This window comes from Delphinapterus leucas, chromosome 1, assembly GCF_059928025.1.
Source record: "Delphinapterus leucas isolate spDelLeu-1000000601 "Yukka" chromosome 1, BTC_Dleu_Yukka2, whole genome shotgun sequence".
Lineage (NCBI taxonomy): Eukaryota > Metazoa > Chordata > Mammalia > Artiodactyla > Monodontidae > Delphinapterus > Delphinapterus leucas.
The window spans coordinates 64,102,731-64,123,141 of NC_143129.1; the positions used below are offsets into that span (position 1 = coordinate 64,102,731).

The following is a 20,411-nucleotide window of genomic DNA, read 5'->3' on the forward strand; positions in this document are numbered from 1 at the left end:
CAACAGTGAGAGGCCCGTGTACCACAAAAAAAAAAAAAAAAATGAGAATCAATAGTCAACGAGTAAGGAAAACAGCTCAGAAAAAGACATTTCCAAATTGATAATTAAGTACCTGTTCCTTAGGAAGGAACTTCCATGGAAACTTGAAGGAAAAATGGGAAAAACATAAAAAGCATGATCTGATCAGATCCCAAAGTGGATCCTTATTTAAAAAACAAAACAAAACAAAACAGAAGCAGACAGTATCACTGTGCGGAGGCGAGCTCAGGAATGTAGGGCAAGAAAAGAACAACAAAATTCTCCAAATGCAGGAAGCAAATGGGGACAGGGCAGTCTTTCATAACAGAAGGTGATGAGGTAGTTAAACATGTTCATAACATCTCCCTGTATCAGGAGACACAAACAATTGACTGGGTTAAGTCAGGCTTTTAAGGGAAAGATAAAAGAGCAGAGAGTAAAACAAAAGACTGTTTATAGACACCTAGAACATTGAGTGTATTCAAACCAGCAAGGTCTGATGGCAGGGACCCTAAATCTTTTTTATAAGTCCAGTTTTCTTAGGAAATCTCAAGAAACTCTCAAAAGAGACCTAATTTTAATTATTCTAAATTAAAAATAGATACAAATATGTGGCATATAATTAATTTAGACAAGGCTAACAATTTTGTAAAGTCAGGCATACAAGAATACTGTATCCAGCTTCTGATTGGTTAGAAATCATTAGAAATCACTGTCCGACCAAGCCTAGTTCTTCTACCCTGATCTATCACAGCCCTTGTAACACAGGCCTGATGCTCTTTTTCAAACTGGGCTATTGTTTGGTCTTTCGAAAGTGTCTCACTTTTTCTTCCTGTCCTTCCTTTCATATCTCCATATCCCACCCGCCAATCCCCTATAGAAATCCTACCCATTAATAGCTGGGAGAAAACCAGCTTAACATGCCATATAATAAGGCTTCATGGGATGTTCATGGCACTAGTGGTAGAATCTGTAGGATGAAAATTGCCAACAATGTTACTGTGATAACTTAAGTGTGGTTTGACACTCTCTAGATGCTAGCATGACATTTGGAGCTCTCAGAACTGCCACGAGGGCTGTCCCTATATACATTCAGGTCTCATAAAAGCCTTCCTCTCCAGGCAGGGACAAGCTCCTGGGCTATACCTTGTAGCTGCAGCTGCTGGGTCCTACCCTTGTAAGTCTCTCTCTCTCCCAATAGGGAGAGGATGCCCCAGTGCCCAGGGCCAGCTCCCATTGGACAGCACCAGACAAGCACTGGATGGAAGAGAATGTGCAGGGCTCAATGGCTTAAGATCCGCCCCCCCCCCACCCCACCGGCTTCCTGCTTTGGGTCAAAGGGTGGTGGGATGCAGCCACAGAGGAAATAGACATGTTTAATCTGAAAGTGATTCCGCATGGCTTGTCATTAGACACAAGGTACACTGAAAGAACCCAAGGCAGACCTATAACCAGTCGCAACCCGAGGACCTGAGCAACTGTTAACATGTCATCTCTTTAGGTCTCTTTACAGATGCATCTCCCCTGTGAAGCCCCCCCGTTCATGAGGGACACCCACCTCCCCTAGGCTTCTCCAGCACTTAGGTTACTCCACCAGCCCCACCCAGCGTTACAGCCTGAGAGATCCTTGAGGATGGGGTCCACCTCCTACATATTCCTGTGTATGCCACAGCCCTTAGCACACAGTACGTGCTTAATAATGAATCACTTCAATGATGAACCACCTGGGAAACAGAGGAAAGCTGCGGGGTGGAGAATGGTGCCTTGAGCTCCCCGGGTAAGACTGCGTCTCATCAGTCCCTTCCCTGGTCCTCATTTTCGTGGTAGTAAGTTACCATTTTAATTCACCAGTGTTTTGTAGTAAGCCTCCTTATCCGTAGTGAAATAAAGGCATACATAAAATAATCCCAGTGGAGGCTATGTGTGTGCATTTGGGGGAGAGGAGTGTGCCCCCAGCAAAGGCTTCCTCTCCAGCTGGGAGAGCCCTGCTGGCAGACCCCAGGGTGGTGCCCAGAGGGTCCTGAGCAGCCCAGAAGATGGCACCATCCATGGCTTTACTCTCATGCCTGAGGGCGCTTTTGTATTCTATTTCTGCTTGAATTATGTACCCACCCACGAATCCACTGAAAATGTATTGAGCGCTTGTATCTGCCTGACCCTGGGGACAAGATGGTGAGCCAAGTGGTCCCAGCTCTACCTTCATGAAGGTTCCAGTTTCTCGTGGAAGAACTGCAGAAGAAAACCAGTAGCCAACCAGCTTAAACCCCAGGCTAAAAGAATGGAAATAAACACAACCTCGAAACGAAATGTAACGGATGCTCCTTAAGTATGCCGCTCCCTCGTGCCCCCTGCTGCCCCCATCTTGCACGGATGCCCCAGGCCAGCGCCTTCCGTGCCTGCTCCGGCCACAAACCTAGCTCTGTGGGTGGCCGGACGCACACCTTTCCGGCTGCCGGGAGCACCTGAGCTGGAGACTCCCTGGCTCCACACTCCGGAAAGGAAATGCAACTGGAACACACAGTCTAACGGCGAATCTGGAGTGGACAGGGTTTCGTCAGAGGGAAAGGGGTCTCCATGTCCAGGGTTCCAGGAGGTGGAGACTGGCGCGGGGAGTCGGGCGCTGGCGCGGGGAGGGTGGTGAAAGGCAGCAGGGTGAAAAGGGCAGGAGGAAGCCGACCACATGTTTATTGCTGTTCACGGGGCTGGAAAGTTTCCTGTGTCTTCTAGTGAGCCCTTTTCTCTGCTTTTAGGGAAATAACTCTATTTCATGAAAGGATGCAGTTTTGTAAAATCAGCTGTGAAAACTCAAGGGTATGCATGGGTTTGCTTCATTAATGGGAATATAGGAAGCTAGCTCATTTCCTAGAGCGGTGATTCCTTGAAGAAGTGACTGGAGTCTTTCACGTATTCTGGGCAATTAGTGGGCCCTTGGGTAGACTAGGCTTAGGCGAGAAGATGGAAAACCTTGGAACCTGGAGACCTCGGTTTTCTTTCTGGTTCTGCCACTCATTGGCTGTGTGACCTTGGGCAAGTCCCTGTCCTTTCTCATCAGTAAGTGCCCTGGTGGCTCGAGTGTTCCATGAGGGCTTTGAGAGGGAGATGCTAAGAGCGGGCAGCAGACAGAACTCTGGCAGTGAGGTGTAAATAGGGGTCGTGATGACGGGTCAGGGGAAAAAGGCAGAATATGAGGGTCTGGTCAGTCCTTATCATATCCGGCTCCAGGGGGAAGACGGGACAGTGAACCACAGTGATAAAGAAAAGGTCAATGAACCCAGCAGCCACATTTCTTTCCCTAAGCACAGTGGCATTTGCCAGGAACCATGCAGAATGTTGAGAATGATTGCTTTTGCCTGGCAGTCAAAAACTGGGTTGGTCCAAGCAAAAATGCCAGGGATTGTTAAACTCTTCACCCCTGACTGGCACCCACACAGCTCAACAGTGACTGGCCTGCAGCTTAGGGGAGATAAAGCAAAAGAGAGGGCTAAAGTGTGGTTGAAAAAGACAAAAATTCACTAAAGGGCATTGGGAACTGACTGGAAAAGCCCCGGGAAATACAGATTGTGTGCTCCTGGATTATCCTAGGCAGTGCTGTATCACAAAAAGGAAATCAATTCAAGGGAAGTTAGAAAACCTGATTTCTAGTCCTATGTTCTTCCTTTACAAACAGAGTTATCCTGAGCAAACTGAATGCAGCAAAATTACTTACGTTTCTCTTTATCCAGAACTCTTTTCCTCCATGGAGTCGGCAGCCCAGGAACGATCTTAGTCCTTTTAACAGAAAGAGAACATTCCTAAGAGTAAAGCCAAACAGATTTGAATCGGTTCTTGCTGACTATAAGATATTTTAAAAAATCATTTTGGTAATGTTTATTACCTGATTCAGGAACTGAGAATAGTACCCTTTAGTCAGCAGTAAACAGACACCCACTTGCAAGTGTCTCAAGTTCAAGTCTAACTTTAGAACCAATCAAATAAGAATAGAATTTTTAGAGCAAAATGTATTTTCTCAATCTCGAGCAGAGACTGCCAGGGCACATCTGAAATATTATATTTACTTCAAAAATACTGAAGATGGGCTTCCCTGGTGGCACAGTGGTTGAGAGTCCACCTGCCGATGCAGGGGACACAGGTTTGTGCCCCGGTCCGGGAAGATCCCACATGCCGCGGAGCGGCTGGCCCTGTGAGCCATGGCCACTGAGCCTGCACGTCCGGAGCCTGTGCTCCACAACAGGAGAGCCCACAGCAGTGAGAGGCCCGCGTACCACAAAAAAAAAAAAAAAAAAAAAAACTTAAGATGTTATTGGTATCAGACAACATCAATTGCTTAAATGCAAATGTTATTTAAAAAGTTACCTATGAGGCTGCTGCACACGTTCTGATTTGCGTTGACCTCTTCTTGGCATATTTGGTGGGGTTTTTGTTTCTCTTTAGATTTATTAATATAAAGCAGGGATTATTAACCTAGGGTCCAGAAAGCTCATGAATTTGGATGGAAAAAAACTACATCTTTATTTTTACCACTTTTGAAGTAAAATTTGGGTTTAACATTTCCTTCCATATTGTGTTAGCAGTACCTGCGACTTTGTCACCACCAATAGAGATCACAGACATTTTACATTTCATTACAGTTGTTGCAGTTAGCATGCAATAGTATTTATGTGCAAAACTACTTTGAAATTAGATACCCCCCTGCTTGACCTTGTTTTTAAGATGTTAATAAAAAGGACATGTATATTTCAATTAAAAAATTTTTGATAGTAGTATTTCAATATATGTTTCCTTTGCAATCCTATATATTTTATACATTTAAAAACATCTTCCTGGGCTTCCCTGGTGGCTCAGTGGTTGAGAGTCCGCCTGCCGATGCAGGGGACACGGGTTCGTGCCCCGGTCCGGGAAGATCCCACATGCCTCAGAGCGGCTGGGCCCGTGAGCCATGGCCGCTGAGCCTGCGCATCCGGAGCCTGTGCTCCGCAACGGGAGAGGCCACAACAGTGAGAGGCCCACGTACCGCAAAAAAAAAAAAATCTTCCTGAGGAGGCTTCCACAGATATCATCAGTGAGATCAATGGCATTTGCATGCACACGTACACATGTGGTGAGAACTAGTCTAGAGGCTAGCACTGACCTTGGTGCCTGAGAAGCAAGACTAGAATCAGAACGTCCTCCCAAAGATATAGCCACATATGTTTTAAAGGGAGGGGTGGGGGAAGAATTCTGCTTCTAACTGCTTTTAAAGCATTGCTGCTCCCTTAAGCCTGGCGGCATGCTGCCTTTGTATCCTGCCTGGCTGTTATTCATCTCTGTCACTGCTACAGGGACAAAGGGACTGTGTCTTAGGTATGGCTGTATCCCCGTTTTCTAGAACAGTGCCTGACACAGAGCAGGTTCTCAATAAAGTTTGCAGAGTAATGGAGATAGGAACTAGAAATAAATCCTTGTTGAAACGGACACACAAGTAGTCATGCTGGATGAGGTGGGTGTGTGTGAGTGTATGTGGGAAAACAGGGTGGGGATATAAGGACTGCTATGGGGATGTGGGGTGCATAAAGTGGGACATTCTTTTTTAAAAGAAATTCAAAACAGACTTCTGGAAGGTCATTTTCTAAGACTCTTGCTGGCAGTGTGAAAACAGCGCCCCCCCTTGTGCACGGCCTCACCCAGCCTCACGTGGCCGCCTCATCCTCCCCCCACGCAGGGCTGTCTCCCCCAGTATATATAAACCTCTGTGCAGCCAGGGCAGGAATCAGCCGGGCCACCCAGCCAGACACCTCGCGGCGCAGGGGAGAGTTCCAGAGGGAGCCTCGTCCAGCGGCTGCTCTGAGGACTTCTGTGCACGTTGCTGCCACTGCAGGCCCGAGATGCCAGCTGTTCAGCTGCTGCTGCTGCTGCTGCTGGCCTGTCTGGTATGGGGTGTGGGTGCCAGGACAGCACAGTTCCGGAAGGCCAACGACCGCAGTGGCCGATGCCAGTACACCTTCAGCGTGGCCAGCCCCAATGAGTCCAGCTGCCTTGAGCAGGGCCAGGCCATGTCGGCCATCCAGGACCTGCAGAGAGACAGCAGAGAACAGCGCGCGGCCCTGGAGTCCACCAAAGCCCGGCTCAGCTCCCTGGAGGCCCTCCTCCACCGCCTGACCTTGGGCCAGGCTGCCATGCCCTGGGACACCCAGGAGGGGCTGCAGAGGGAGCTGGAGTTAGCCTACAGCCACCTCGTCCGTGACAAGTCAGCTCTGGAGGAGGAGAAGAGACGACTGGAGGCAGAGAACGGGGATCTGGCCAGGAGGTTGGAAAGCAGTAGCGAGGAGGTAGCGAGCCTGAGGAGGGGCCTGTGTCCCCAGTTCCGCAGCACCTCTGAGGACGTGCCACCAGGCTCCAAGGAAGGTAACACCATGGGGTGAAGGTGGCACGGTTCACGGAAACCTGTTACAGGTGGCCAGGCCTGTCCTTCCTGCCCTCTCCTTTCTCCTGGAGACCACGCATCTAGCGTGAGTCAGGCAAATTAAGGAGGGCAAAGCAATCACTTTCACATGTTGCTAGTGAGTTAGCTCCCAAGAGTTCTGTTGAGGTTCATGGTTCTGAGTTCTTTTTTATTATTATTTTTTAAATTTATTTTTTGGCTGCGTTGGGTTTTCATTGCTGCGTGAGGGTTTTTCTCTGGTTGCGGCGAGTGGGGGCTACTCTTTGTTGCGGTGCGCAGGCTTCTCATTGCGGTGGCTTCTCTTGTTGCAGAGCACGGGCTCTAGGCGCGCGGGCTTCAGTAGTTGTGGCACACGGGCTCTAGAATGCAGGCTCAGTAGTTGTGTTGCTCCACAGCATGTGGGATCTTCCCAGACTAGGGCTTGAACCCGTGTCCCCTGCATTGGCAGGCGGATTCTTAACCACTGCACCACCAGGGAAGCCCCAGTTCTGAGTTCTTGTGCCTACCCGTGACAGTTTTCACAATCCATAGCAAAATGAGAAATATAAAGACCAGGTGAGATGCAAATATATAGGATCAGGAGAAAGTTGCCAACTATCCTTTTTAGAAAACTGTCCTTTTGTGAATCTTTGTTCAGAGATTGTTGACGCTTACCTTTTGTTGTTAAAATGACCTCTGTTTATGAAATGACAATAGATTTATGAAATGATGATAGGTGGTAGGGTTTTTTTTTTAAGTGTCCTTCCTGGGCAAAATAAAGAGGCAGCAACCCAGTGTGGGTTCCCTCAATATGTTGTTTTGGAAATTTTCCTGCTCTTGGTCCAATCTGAGAACCTCTGCTTTTAAGTCACTTTGAAGTGGCTTTTGCTACCTGAGATGTCATTCTGTTCATCCTGGTCCCTGCCAGGTGAGTCCATGAGTGTACACTGAGGGAGGAGGGACACTCTTCCCAGTAGTTGGGAAGAAAGTATATGTGTCACTTTTTGTGAAACTCTGCTCCCAAATATTCACTGTTTAATAAGTTTTCCAATTATGAGGGAACAAGCAAGCAAATCCAGTTAGGGGACTATTAGCCTGGGCTCTTCAAAGATGTCGACATCAAGAAAGAAAAAAAAAGGGAGCTGGGGGTGGGGGCCTTGTTTTCGATTAAAGGAGACTGTAGAGATGTAGTAACCAAAGGCAGTACATGATGCTGGAGTGGCCCCTGCATCCAGGGGGACAAAGCTACAAGGGACAGGTTTGGGATCCTTGAGGAAATTTGAATATAGACTGCTTATCAGGTTGTGTTATTGGATTAGTGTTCCGTTTCTTGGGTGAGGTATGGTATTGTGGTTATGAAGAATATCCGTGTTCTAAGGAGATACATACTCAAGCACTTAGGGATGAGGCATCAGAATGTCTACAATTTACTTTCAAATGGTTTGCAAAGACTGTAAATATATAAAGAGAGAAAGAAAAATGATACAAATGTGACAAAATATTAGCAGTTGTTGAATCTAAGTGAACGACACATGGGGGGGTTTATTGTACTGTCAACTTTTCAAAAGCTTTGAAAAATCTTCAAATTAAAATGAAGGGAAATTATCTTCTAAAGAGGCTCTGCATGAAAGGCAAAATCTGCACAGATGTGACACCAGAAAACCCAAGGCTCCATGCCTGGGTGTGACCTTGGGCAAATCATTTAGTCTCTGCACCTTGGTTTCTCATCCATAACGTGGCAATGAAAATTCCTGTTGTGAATAATGATTTTTGTAGGGTTCAAATGAAATGACTCTAAGGTATAAAGGATTTTTAAAAATCCTGTATTGATAGAGTTGGAAGAGATCCAATTCTAAATTTTACAATGAAGGGAAGTAAGATCACAAGATGCCAAGGGATCCCAGGTTGAACAGCTGAGCAGTGATGGTGCTGAGACTTGCTGAAGTTGAGTCTTTGAGCACAAATGAAAGAATCATTATTAATAAAAGTGTTATGAGGCTTTACGTATTTCAGACTGTTAACTGAATGAACAGAACCCATGAGAGAGAGAGACACACACAGAGAGAGAGAGAGAGAGAGAGAGAGTGTGTGTGTGAGAGAGAGAGAGAGAGAGAAAATAGAGGAAACATTTTTTTTATTGTCTTGTGGTCATTTAACAAGTTTTTGGGAATTTATTCAATGTGTTCTCTGATCTTATATACATATATTTTTAAATTTATTTGTTTTATTTATTTATTTTTGGCTGCATTGTATCTTCATTGCAGTGTGCGGGCTTCTCATTGCGGTGGCTTCTCGTTGCAGAGCACAGGCTCTAGGCACACGGACTTCAGTAGCTGTGGCACGTGGGATCAGTAGTTGTGGCTCGTGGGCTCTAGAGCACAGGCTCAGTAGTTGTGGCGCACGGGCTTAGTTGCTCCATGGCATGTGGGATCTTCCCAGATCAGGGCTCGAACCCGTGTCCCCTGCATTGACAGGCGGACTCTTAACCACTGCACCACCAGGGAAGCCCTGATTTTATATTTCTTTTTGTCCTTTCCAGCTGCTCTACTTTTGAAATAAAGACAACAGCCCATTATAGTGAACTACAGACTTGGAAGCTCTTTTCTAGCAGTGGGTTTTTCGTGAGCAGGAAATTACATTAGTACAAGGATGTATAGCTGGAAAGGGGGCCTCGAGAGCATCTGATGCCTCTGGCTCATTTGTGCAGATGTGGAACTTAGGCCCAGAGAGGCTGCTCAGAGGTTCCCGGTCACCAGCCCTCTAGTGGCAGAGCCAGGACTAGAATTCAAGCCCCTCCCCCGATGTTCAGTGGCTCTTCAGGACCCTGACGTGACCTCTAGTTTATAGAACCTAAAGATGAATGACAGAAAAGTTACATTTAAACATCAGGGAAAGAGCGCTTGGAACAAAAGATGTGCTTCAAGGTCCTAGATTTGAGAGTAAAGGGGTGTTTGGTGTGGCTGGGATTCAGGTGTAGGTGTGCTTTAGGCAGGAGAGGCAATAACTGAGGGATGGAGGGTGTGGGACTGAGGGCTTAGTGAGGCCGACTGGGCAGAGGAAAGGCCTGAGGAGGTGGACTTTTCCTGACTCCACCTGTAATTCGAACTGTCACCACCATCTTCTTTATTGTGTAGTTATCACATAGAAAAAAAATGTCCTTAGAATCACAGAAGTCACTTGTTTATACGTGTGTGTGTGTGTGAGTTGAAATAATATACGCATATAAGATGTTGTAGTAATAATTCTGTAGTGAAATGTCTAGAAATCTTTTAAATAATCTTTTAAATCTTTTAAATAAATAGAAAATACAGATTACCAAAAGAGAAACTAGAGTTGCTTATAGCGTCACAAGAGAAATCCCACCTTCCCCTTTATTTCTCGTCTGCTTTGGACTCTCAGAGAACAGAACCTGGGATGAGGGCTTGTGTGCAGTGTTTGTACGGGCCACGATCCCAGGGAGGAGAATCGGGGACAGGGGAGAGTGTGACAGGGAAGGAAAGAGAACCAGCATGGGGCAGTGGGGGAGGGCCCTTCCTCAACTGGTCCCCATGGTGAGCAGCAAAGGCTGTAGCCCATCAAGACTTCTGAGAATCTGTGTAGAATGCAACAGAGAAAGGGAGCATTCCTTCCCAGATTCGATACTCTGTTGGCCAAGGATCATCCCATGGGGTATATTGCACTTCCCTGATCCACAGATGTGAGCACCAGGCTTGTTCTTGCAGAGGTTGACACAGCAATGGCTAGAAAAAGGTAGGCAAGATATGCAGGGAGGGGCACCAGAGTTGCTCAACACAAGTGCTGCAGATTTACTTCCTCACTTACAGGATGGGGAGAATAATCCCCCCAATTAGAAGTAACGCAGGAAAGCATCCAGCACAGTGCCTGGCACTGAGTGACCACCCAGTAAATGGATTATAGCTACGAAGGGCTTCTTTTGCTTGAGCTCCACTACTGTTTAAAAATGTCATTTATAGGGACTTCCCTGGTGGTGCAGTGGTTAAGAATCCATCTGCCAATGCAGGAGACAGGGGTTCGATCCCTGGTCTGGGAAGATCCCACATGCCGTGGAGCAGCTAAGCCTGTGCTCCACAACTACTGAAGCCCGCGCACTCTAGAGCCTGTACGCCGCAACTACTGGGCCCATGCGCTGCAACTACTGAAGCCCGTGCACTCTGGGGCCCACGTGCCGCCACTACTGAGCCCACATGCTGCAACTACTGAAGCCTGCGTGCCTAGAGCCCATGTGCTCTGCAACAAGAGAAGCCACCGCAATGAGAAGCCTGCGCACAGCAATGAAGAGTAGCCCCCGCTCACCACAACTAGAGAAAGCCTGCGCACAGCAACGAAGACCCAGTGTGGCCAAAAAAAAAGAATGTCATTTATAGATCAAAATGTCGATGTGTACATATCATTTCTGTAACGCGCATTGATTCCAGAGACAGTATATGTTGGAGTAGCACCCAGGACAGTAGTCTGCTAGCTAATCTTCACCTTCTAGAGTATTCACGACAACCTGTGATTATGTTGGCACCCTTCTTTTTCTTCATCCTCTTCACGTATATAATACTGACCTAACTTTTCAGGCAGTGATAGAAAATAACTAAAAAAATCATTACAATGTCATTTGCTTATATATCTACATATAAGTATATAAATAGGACAGAGCATGAAGAAAATATTTCCAAAATTTTATAATAGACATGAACTTCTCAACCGCAGGACTGAATTTTCATAGAAACAAACAAAAGCCCTAAAAATTTTTAGCTGTCTGATACAATACAGTCCTTAATCTTTTCATAGCCTCTTTTTGTTTTTCTCCCAATTCAGAATGAAATTTGAGTGATTTTGAAACATTCCAGAGAAATTTTAGTTTTGTTACATTTTTACTGAGGATCATTTCATTTATAGTTTGAGCTAAGAATTCTGAGGCTCAGAGAAATTGAGCAATTGCCCAAAGTCACACAGCTTGTACATGGCAGGACTGAATTAGGCAACTATGACTTCCGGCTCAGCCAGGCCCCTTCATGCAACGGCTTCCCTGCCTTTGGGCTCTGCATCCTCTCCCACAGGCTTTGCTTCTTACGCCAGGCGACTCTACTCTGGGAATCTGACCGTTGCCAGGTGTTCCTGGCTGACACAGCCAAGCAGCACCCAGCAGATTTGCAATCCAACCATCCCATCTGCCAACTGAGAACTGGCCTTACAGTCATTCTGGAAGCCATTCTCTGACCCTATGTTGTTTGTTTTTTTTTTGCCGTACGCGGGCCTCTTACTGTTGTGGCCTCTCCCATTGCGGAGCACAGGCTCCGGACGCGCAGGGTCAGAGGCCATGGCTCACGGGCCCAGCCGCTCCGCGGCATGCGGGACCTTCCCGGACCGGGGCACGAACCCGTGTCCCCTGCATCGGCAGGCGGCCTCTCAACCACTGCGCCACCAGGGAAGCACGACCTTATGTTTTATTGTGATTCTTGTTTACTCCAAAGAAAGCACATGAGGTGTGGTTCTTGCAAAGGGTTTGGGGGTTAGGGGGCCAGGGAGAAAGACCCCCTGGTTAGAGCCCTGAGGACCTTGGTGGGACCAGGAAAGGAACTGGGCACCAGCCAGGCACGTGTAGGGGAGGAAGAGCTGACAGGAAGATGTCTCTCTGGGAAAATCGCCTGGGAGCTGTGTGTGCATGAGCCACCTGCTGGAATCTGAGTCAACTCCAGGAGTGGGTCACCCCCTAAAGTGCTGAGCAGTGTAGAGCTTCTGGTAGCAGTCTCAGTTCAAGCAGGAGGCAGATACCACATAGCAGGTTAAGTCAGGGATGTTCAATATAAAGAATTAACTGATGAAAGAGCAGCTATGAGATAAAATAAACCCCACATGGCACCCTAGGGCTGAGGGAGGGTACAGAGGAAGGACAAACTTGGAATGGGTTCCGACATCATTGAGGAAGGTGGGGTTGAGCCCATCAGAGAGCAGAGACGCTGGCCGGTTAGCCCAGGCTAGAGGTGGAATGGACATCTCCTGAGTCTGGGAAAGGCTGCAGGAGCCCTGCAGAGCCAGCGTAGGGGCTTGCAGAGGTCTGCAGAGCACGGGGGTCCCCATGCAAGGACTCTGGGTGCGGTGTTGAGAGGGTCGTGGAAACGTTATGGCCAGGCTGAGGCTGCAAAGTCACAGAAGAACAACGTCTTTGGCAAGTGCCTGAGGCAGAGCTCCACCAGACGTCCTCACACTCCTGCTGCCAGCCCAGCCCCTGCGGGACACTGCAGAAGGCTGGCCCCCCCACCACCACTGTGTCCCTCTAGCGCCCTCTACTGACAAAGCCTAACATCATACTCACTTTAAAGGAGAAATGTCTCTTTTTTTGAGAGAGCATCTATGGAAGGGTGCATTCAGCACTGACAGGCAGTACATTTATAACTGACCCACATCCCCACCACAGGGTGGAAAGGTTCACAACTGCCATGACGATGGCACACGTGGGTTCAAGTCCTAGTCCCACCACTTACCAGCTCTGTGACCTTGGGCAAGTAACTTAACCTCTCTGAGCCTCAGTTTCCTCTTCTGCAAAACGAAGATCATAACGTTCCCTCTTAGGACTGTTATGTGGAATAGGGGTAATGATAGCAAAAGCCTAGCACAGGACCTGGCTCATAGGAGGCCCTTAGTAACTGGTGGCAATAGTTAAATTAGGGGCAGACTGCAGTTCTAAAGCCTTATTCTATTTCTCTAAAACTTTTGAAGGCACCAGATCACATAAATAATTTATATAAAACTGCTTTGAAATGTAGAAAGAGCCATAAATACCTGTTAATCATCTCTTTTCACAAAGAAGCTGTTTTTCAGTATTTCAGTGCCAGTACTTTAAATGTCTTCAATGAATTTACCTGGGAAAATGCCTGTTTGGGTTTGTTTCCCCCTCACTTTTTTTTTATTCCCTGTGGCTAAAGAGGGCGTTTTCCTTTCTTTCTTTTTTTTTTCTTTTGGCTGCACCATGTGGCTTGTGGGGATCTTAGTTCCCCGACCCGGGATCAAACCTGCACCCCCCGCATTGAAAGTGCGGACTCTTAACCACTGGACCACCAGGGAATTCCTGAGAGGGCATTTCCGCACCAGCATGTGGCATCTTAGTTCCCTGACTAGGAACTGAACCCGAGCCCCCTGCACTGGAAGCGTGGAGTCTTAACCACTGGACCACCAGGGAGGTCCCCCATTTTTCTGAATTTTCTTCTCACTGACTTGCAGGTGTGTGCCTCTACTTTTCTCAATATACATCTTCTTTTCAGTAAAATTTCTCACTGAATTATATGACCATCCTAGCTACACTCACAGAGTGAAATAATTTGTATCAGATGCACAGAGGAAGGAGCCAGGTGCAGGGGAGGGCAGGCTCACAGTAGCCCTTGATGGATGGCAACTGCGAGTCAAGGAGCTGAAGGGCAGGGAGCTGGGGTGGGGTGAGGGAACTCTCCAGCTTGGTACAGATGTCACTGCAGTATTTCTCTCTCACTTCATGTTACTTGACACCAGCTCCTATGTTCTGAGAATTAATGGAAACAAAGTTTGAATTATCCTGAGGAACAGTGGTCTAAGGAAAGGTACAAAGGAAAGGAAAACAGCTCATCTCAGGGAACTCGCTCAGTGACATGACTTTGAGAAATGGCCACAATGTATGAGCCTCTGGTCAGTGTCAGAGGTTGCATAGGCAAGGGGGTGGTGGTGGTGGCTTCTGACAGCCAGGAGTGAGGGCTCTCTCCTTGTGTTTTAGGCCTAAGAGATAAGTCAAGCGGTTGGGAGAGGCAGACAGAGGGCAGAGGCCTGGGCTTCAGGAGGCTGGGACGGTTGAAGACAGCTCTGTCAGCCCCTCGTAAAGGAAGGGGCTTCCTCACACTTACCTATTCCTGGCAGCACAGAAGAACAGGGGACCTTGGGCACCCTGTTCCTCTCGCATGCTGCCCACGCAGGTCCCGACTGGTCTGGTCTAGGGAACCTACATCTGACCTAGCAGAGCAGCCTCTGCCTTGGGTACCCTCCTAGGTCAAGGCAATCTTTAGAGGGAAGAACGGAGGACTTTCCTCACCTCCACAGCTCTTCAGACAGGGAGAAGGAGATTCAAGGAATCAAATTAACTTCCCAGGACTTTCCAGCAACTGTTTGGGTGGTCCAACCGATCCTGGTTCCCAAAGTAGCCTGGAATGAACCCATGTTACTTCCTGGCTAAGAGGACTTTGCCAGATTATCCATTCCTAAAGGGAACCATGGACCAGCTGTATCTTATTCACCTTTTTTCTCCACATCTAGTCTTAACAGTTAATAGGTGCTCCAGAGGGGCTGGCTGACAGGATGGATAAACAGCTTCCCAAGGCTGCGGACACCGAAGACCTTCCACATCCCTAGGGGTACTCCCAATTACCCCTGGAGTGTGGAGCGCATATCTAGGATGACCTCAGTTGGCTACACGTTTTGGCTTAGAGTTCATAACCGGTCACCCGGCCCAGTCTAGACTGAGGAACGTCCCAGGGTGTGAGCACGCACCCCCTCCAGGGCAGTCACACTCCCCTGGAGGCCAGGCCCCTGCATGAAAGGCAGGGGTGGAGACTGCTGTGGGGTCGGGAGGGGAGGTGGAGGGGCTACACCTGAAGGCCAACCCCAGCGCCCTGGCCCAGCCCAAGCCTTAGCGCTTCTTAGCTGGGTGCTTTCCCTACCTCCTTACAGGAGCCTTTTCTTGTACTGTAGTTCACCTAAGCTGAATACCAGCGACTATAAGAGGGTACCTTGATTCCAGACATGTGAAAATGTGAAAGAATGTGCGGCTGAAGATTGATGAAATGTGGCACATCCAGGGGGGTTAAGAGTTCCATTGCCTGAGAGGTAAATTTAGAAGAGTTAAGCTAACAAGTGATGAAAGACAGAGAATGTCTTCCTGACTATCTGGGCTGTGTGGGAGCCCAGCCGCAGGCATTGCCCTGACTGCCCTCCCTGCTATTCGGCTGGGCTGGGGGCCAGGTCAGACTGCCTGAGACGTTCAGCAAGAGAAAAGGCCGATGTTTTAAGCATATCTTTTGACATTTGGGTCTTGCTGATAACAGGAGGGACTGCCCCTCAGAGGGTTAGCCAACTCTTAAAGATAGTAAATGACTCACCTGTAAGCACACCTTTCATATGCAAATGAACCAATTCGGAGCCTACACCCCCAACCCCTCCTCCATCGGGTCCCACACTCAGGGCGACTATTCTCCTGCCCTGATCAATGCGGGCCAGGTACCAGACAACTGGGGACAGCTCCTACGCTTCAGAGCCTGCAGAAATTATTCAGAGTAGCCAATCCTAAACCTGCTTACCCTGCCTCACTCATTCCTTCCCCTGGAAATCAAAACAAAGCTCTCACCCATGTTCCCCCTCCCTCCTGATGAACCCTGGTGCTTCACCGTGTGGCCCTCTATGGGGGTGGGGTCCCCCCTCCTCTAGGGATCAGTGAGTATCACGAGCTATCTTTTTAATGGCAATTGTCTCCTGCTCTGTTGGCCTCATCATACCTGAACCATAATCCAACCTGCATTTTAAAACAGCTGCTCCTGTGGCTGTGCTTTTTCCTTGTATTCAAGGGCTGCTGTATGCCATAATCCTAAGTCAAAGTAGCAATGCGTGATACACTGTGATGACTTAATGTCTAACCAGTGTCATCCACACCTCTTCCCTTCTCCATGGCTCAAACCGTCTCCCAAATTCCTGCAGGAAACCTGCACACTCTCTTCCTTGTCTAAAATGGTCTTGGAAAGGGATCTGACAGAATATTTCAGCCGAGCGTGTTGAAGCTTAATGTGTTACTTCTTACGGGAACATTTGCATTATGACAGGAGACAAGAGCACTTAAGTCAGGCAGAGAATTGTTAATTGTTGAATTTCTGGCGTCCCAGAAAATGCTAAGGATTTTCTCAGTATCCCTGCATCACACCTCACCTGTTCATAAATCAGACCTTCTAGTGGGAATTATTTTAATTTTGTACAAGCTAACTTTATTTTGAATACTCTGTGCTAGGCACATTGCTATGCAATTTATTATTTGTGAGCTTTTTATTATGGAATTTTTCAAACATGCACAAAAGTAGAGAGACTAATACAAACCCTAACATATCCATCACCCAGCTCCAACAGTGGTCAGCATAGCCCAGTCTTGTTTCATTGTCCCTCCCCGTCCCTGGACCCCATTTATTATCTTAAAACAAATCTCAAACATCCTCATGTCTTTGGAAGCCTATTTAAATCCCATTCTCAACATAGTCTATCCTTAGGCCTTTTTCCTCACAGTACAGTTTTGCCTCTTTCTTTTAATGTAGTTTCTAAATGGAATTTGGAGAACGTGGACTTTCAGGAATTGAAGTCAGAGTTAACTGAGATTCCTGCTTCCCGAATCTTGAAGGAGAGTCCATCTGGACAACCCAGGAGTGAAGAGGGAGGCACTGGTATGGAGTTAAATTTCTCCTCTTCTGTACCAATGTGGTCTTTATCTGTGTCTAGCTCTGCATTCAGAGTTGCTCAGCCCACTATGGGGGAGTGGGGTGGACAAATAACCTCCCTGGGAGCAGAGGCAGGAAAGGGGAAGAGGAACAGAACCCCCTTTCTGCTCCCTTTCCAGGGCACACTGGCAGGACATTGATCTTTGCCTAGCAAAGCTCTGTATCTTATCACCTACACTTGGGATGGGGACTGGGCTGCACTGAGGGAAGATGAGAGATGTGTTTGTTCCACCCACTTGATTGTCATATAGAATTGATTGCACCTGAAAAACAACATTTTTCAGTAGATCCTTCATATCTTTATCTTGGGGCCAGACAGACACCATGGACCATCCCAGCATAGTGTCTGTTACTAAAGGTATCTTTTCTGAACTTTGGGTATTTAGGAAAAGTACAATTGACCCTCTGAAAGGTGTTCCCTGAAAGCCTGACTTTAAGACAAGGGCTGTGTCTTTCAGAGACAGTGACTATCCATGTTGTTGACAGTTATTGCTAGTACAGAGGGCATGCATGAGGATGGAGAGTTTTGAGATATTCAGAATATGATTCTTTGAGATATGGGCACCAAAGAGTTTCCACTTTCTGTAAGGAAATTGAGATGCCCATTAAAATACAGAGGTTTATTGTGATTCGATCAAATTTAAATTTTTCAACCAACTCTTCATTTAAAAAATCATACTGAGATTTTATTATATTAAAATGATGGCTGGGGCTTCCCTGGTGGCGCAGTGGTTGAGAGTCCGCCTGCCAATGCAGGGGACACGGGTTCGTGCCCCGGTCCGGGAAGATCCCACATGCCGCGGTGCGGCTGGCCCCGTGAGCCATGGCCACTGAGCCTGTGCGTCCGGAGCCTGTGCTCCGCAACGGGAGAGGCCACAACAGTGAGAGGCCCACGTACCGCAAAAAAAAAAAAAAAAAAATAGTAAAATGATGGCTGAAGTATGTGGTCCATTGGGGAAGGGCTTGAAAAAGAGCCCTTAGAGATTATTATAATGACTTGATTATTGTCTCATTTTTTATAATAATGAAATAAATCAGACATGAAAGCCATAAAGAGTAATGCAATGAACATCATGAGACGTTGCCCGGCTTAAGTCAAATATTACAAATACAGTGTGAAGCCCTCTGTGCAGCCTTCATCTATACAACCGATACCAAGTAGAAGTATTTATTGAAAAGAATCCACGTATAAGAGGACCCATACTGATCAAACCCATGTTGTTCAAGGGTCAACTGTACTTTGATATCGCATAGTGATCACAGAAAATTTACTGGGCATTTACTCTATACCGAGCACTTAACATGTATAATTACATTTAAAACTTACCACAGCCCTACTACCCAAAACACTACTCTTATCTCCCCTTATAAATCACAAAACTGAATCTTAGAGAGCAAAGTAACTTATTGAAAGTCACAATAAGTGACAAAATAAGAAGATGCGTGGCAAAGCCCGGTTTAAACCCAGATGGTCTGTCTCTGGGGTTCTCACTTCTACCGGCTCTGCCATGATTCCACATTGTGGAAAGATGGTGGCTACATGGTATTTGTTTTAATTCACCAGGATGTGGAGAACTCATTTGGGTAGGAGAACCTGTCACTCTGAGAACAGCTGAAACACTCACGGGCAAGTACGGCGTGTGGATGAGAGACCCCCAGGCCGCCTACCCCTATACCCAGGAGACCACGTGGAGAATCGACACAGTGGGCACAGACATCCGCCAGGTTTTCGAGTATGACCTCATCAGCCAATTCCTGCAGGGCTACCCTTCCAAGGTGCATGTGCTGCCCAGGCCGCTGGAAAGCACAGGCGCCGTGGTGTACCAGGGCAGCCTCTACTTCCAGGGGGCGGAGTCCAGAACGGTGATCAGATACGAGCTGCACACCGAGACGCTGAAGGCTGAGAAGGAAATCCCTGGAGCCGGCTACCACGGGCAGTTCCCCTATTCCTGGGGTGGCTACACAGACATCGACCTGGCAGTAGATGAGACAGGCCTCTGGGTGATCTACAGCACTGAGGCGGCCAAAGGCGCCATTGTCCTCTCCAAGCTGAACCCAGAGAATCTGGAGCTGGAACAAACCTGGGAGACTAACATCCGTAAGCAGTCGGTCGCCAACGCCTTTGTCATCTGCAGCACCTTGTATACCATCAGCAGCTATTCATTGCCTGATGCTACCGTCAACTTCGCATACGACACCAGCACCGGTAGCAGCAAGGCCCTGATGGTCCCGTTCAAGAACCGCTACAAGTACAGCAGCATGATCGACTACAACCCCCTGGAGAAGAAGCTCTTTGCCTGGGACAACTTCAACATGGTCACCTATGACATCAGGCTCTCCCAGGTGTGAAAAGCCGCCAAGTGCTAGCAGAAAAGGCAGAAGGAAATGATGTTGAGGGTTCCTGAGGGGAAAGCCAGCCAGCCAGCCCATGCCCATGCAGCTTTTCTGGCTTTCCAAGCTTGCATTAACCCAGAAGAATGTGCATGGTCACCATGTCCAACTGGGCGGGAATAACAGTCTGGGGATTTAGATGATTCCACGTTATAACAGATATTCTTTTCTTCTGTCAGCTTTTAAAGGGATATTTAACCAAAATAGTTTAAGTTTTCTGGTGATTTGAGGCAAAAGCTATAATGCATAGTAGTTTCTTCATGAAAACCACAAAGTTTTTAATAAATGGCCCTCAGTGGCTAAATAACATATGCTTGGAGAATAGTTTGGGAAAAACATGTTTCCCCACGTGGAACCTGTTCCATGCATCACCTGCTCTTGCATGTTGCCTGATTACCATGAGCTATAATAACGAGCAGCACTCCTAAAGGCAGAGGAACAGCTATTGCAGCAGTGCTGAACATATATAAAATGTGTTTACTACAGGTGGCTTCTAATGCTACAGGTGGGGTCCAGTTGGATATTACAGCAACTTTGCCCCGTGAAATAAAATAATCTTACACAATATTCTCCTTGAACTTTGTGGGATACTTTGCTGAAGAGAAGAGTACAGATTCCAACCATCAGGTAATTCCTTTGGGTTGGGAGGTATGATTACAGCCTGCTAAAGTTTTGGTGTGTGTGTGTGTGTGTGTGTGTGTGTGTGTGTGTGTGTGTGTGTGTGTGTGTGTGTGTGTGTGTGTGTGTGTGTGTGTGTGTAACTGAGAGGATTATACCTGGTTTTGAGGTGTCGCCCACGATGACAGCAGGCAAACAGTGGAATCCATACCTTCCTACGCCCATCTCCTGGTGATTTTGGTCCTTCTCGAACAATCTTTTCATCTTTTCTCCAACTTACCCTCTTTCACCCTAGCTCTATTTTGGTTCTTATTTGCTGTCACAGGTATGAATTTCATAAGCCATAACCTCAGGTGAGCAGACCTAAGGAATTTAATTACCTCTTTACCTAAATTTAAATACCTCTTTAAAGGTCTAGCTCCAAAGACAGTCACATTCTAAGGTACTGGGGGTTAGGACTTTAACATATGAGGTGGCGGGGAGAC

At 47.3% G+C, this 20,411-nt stretch overlaps 1 protein-coding gene across 1 annotated transcript; it reads left to right on the plus strand.

The window, feature by feature from the left end:
• Positions 1 to 5,629: 5,629 nt before the first annotated feature.
• On the plus strand, positions 5,630 to 20,339 carry MYOC (myocilin). Its single transcript, XM_022560142.2, has 3 exons — positions 5,630 to 6,399; positions 16,738 to 16,863; positions 18,482 to 20,339. The coding sequence occupies exons 1-3, from the start codon at positions 5,880 to 5,882 to the stop codon at positions 19,264 to 19,266; spliced, it is 1,431 nt and encodes a 476-aa protein (XP_022415850.1). The 5' UTR covers positions 5,630 to 5,879; the 3' UTR covers positions 19,267 to 20,339.
• The last annotated feature ends 72 nt before the right edge of the window (positions 20,340 to 20,411 follow it).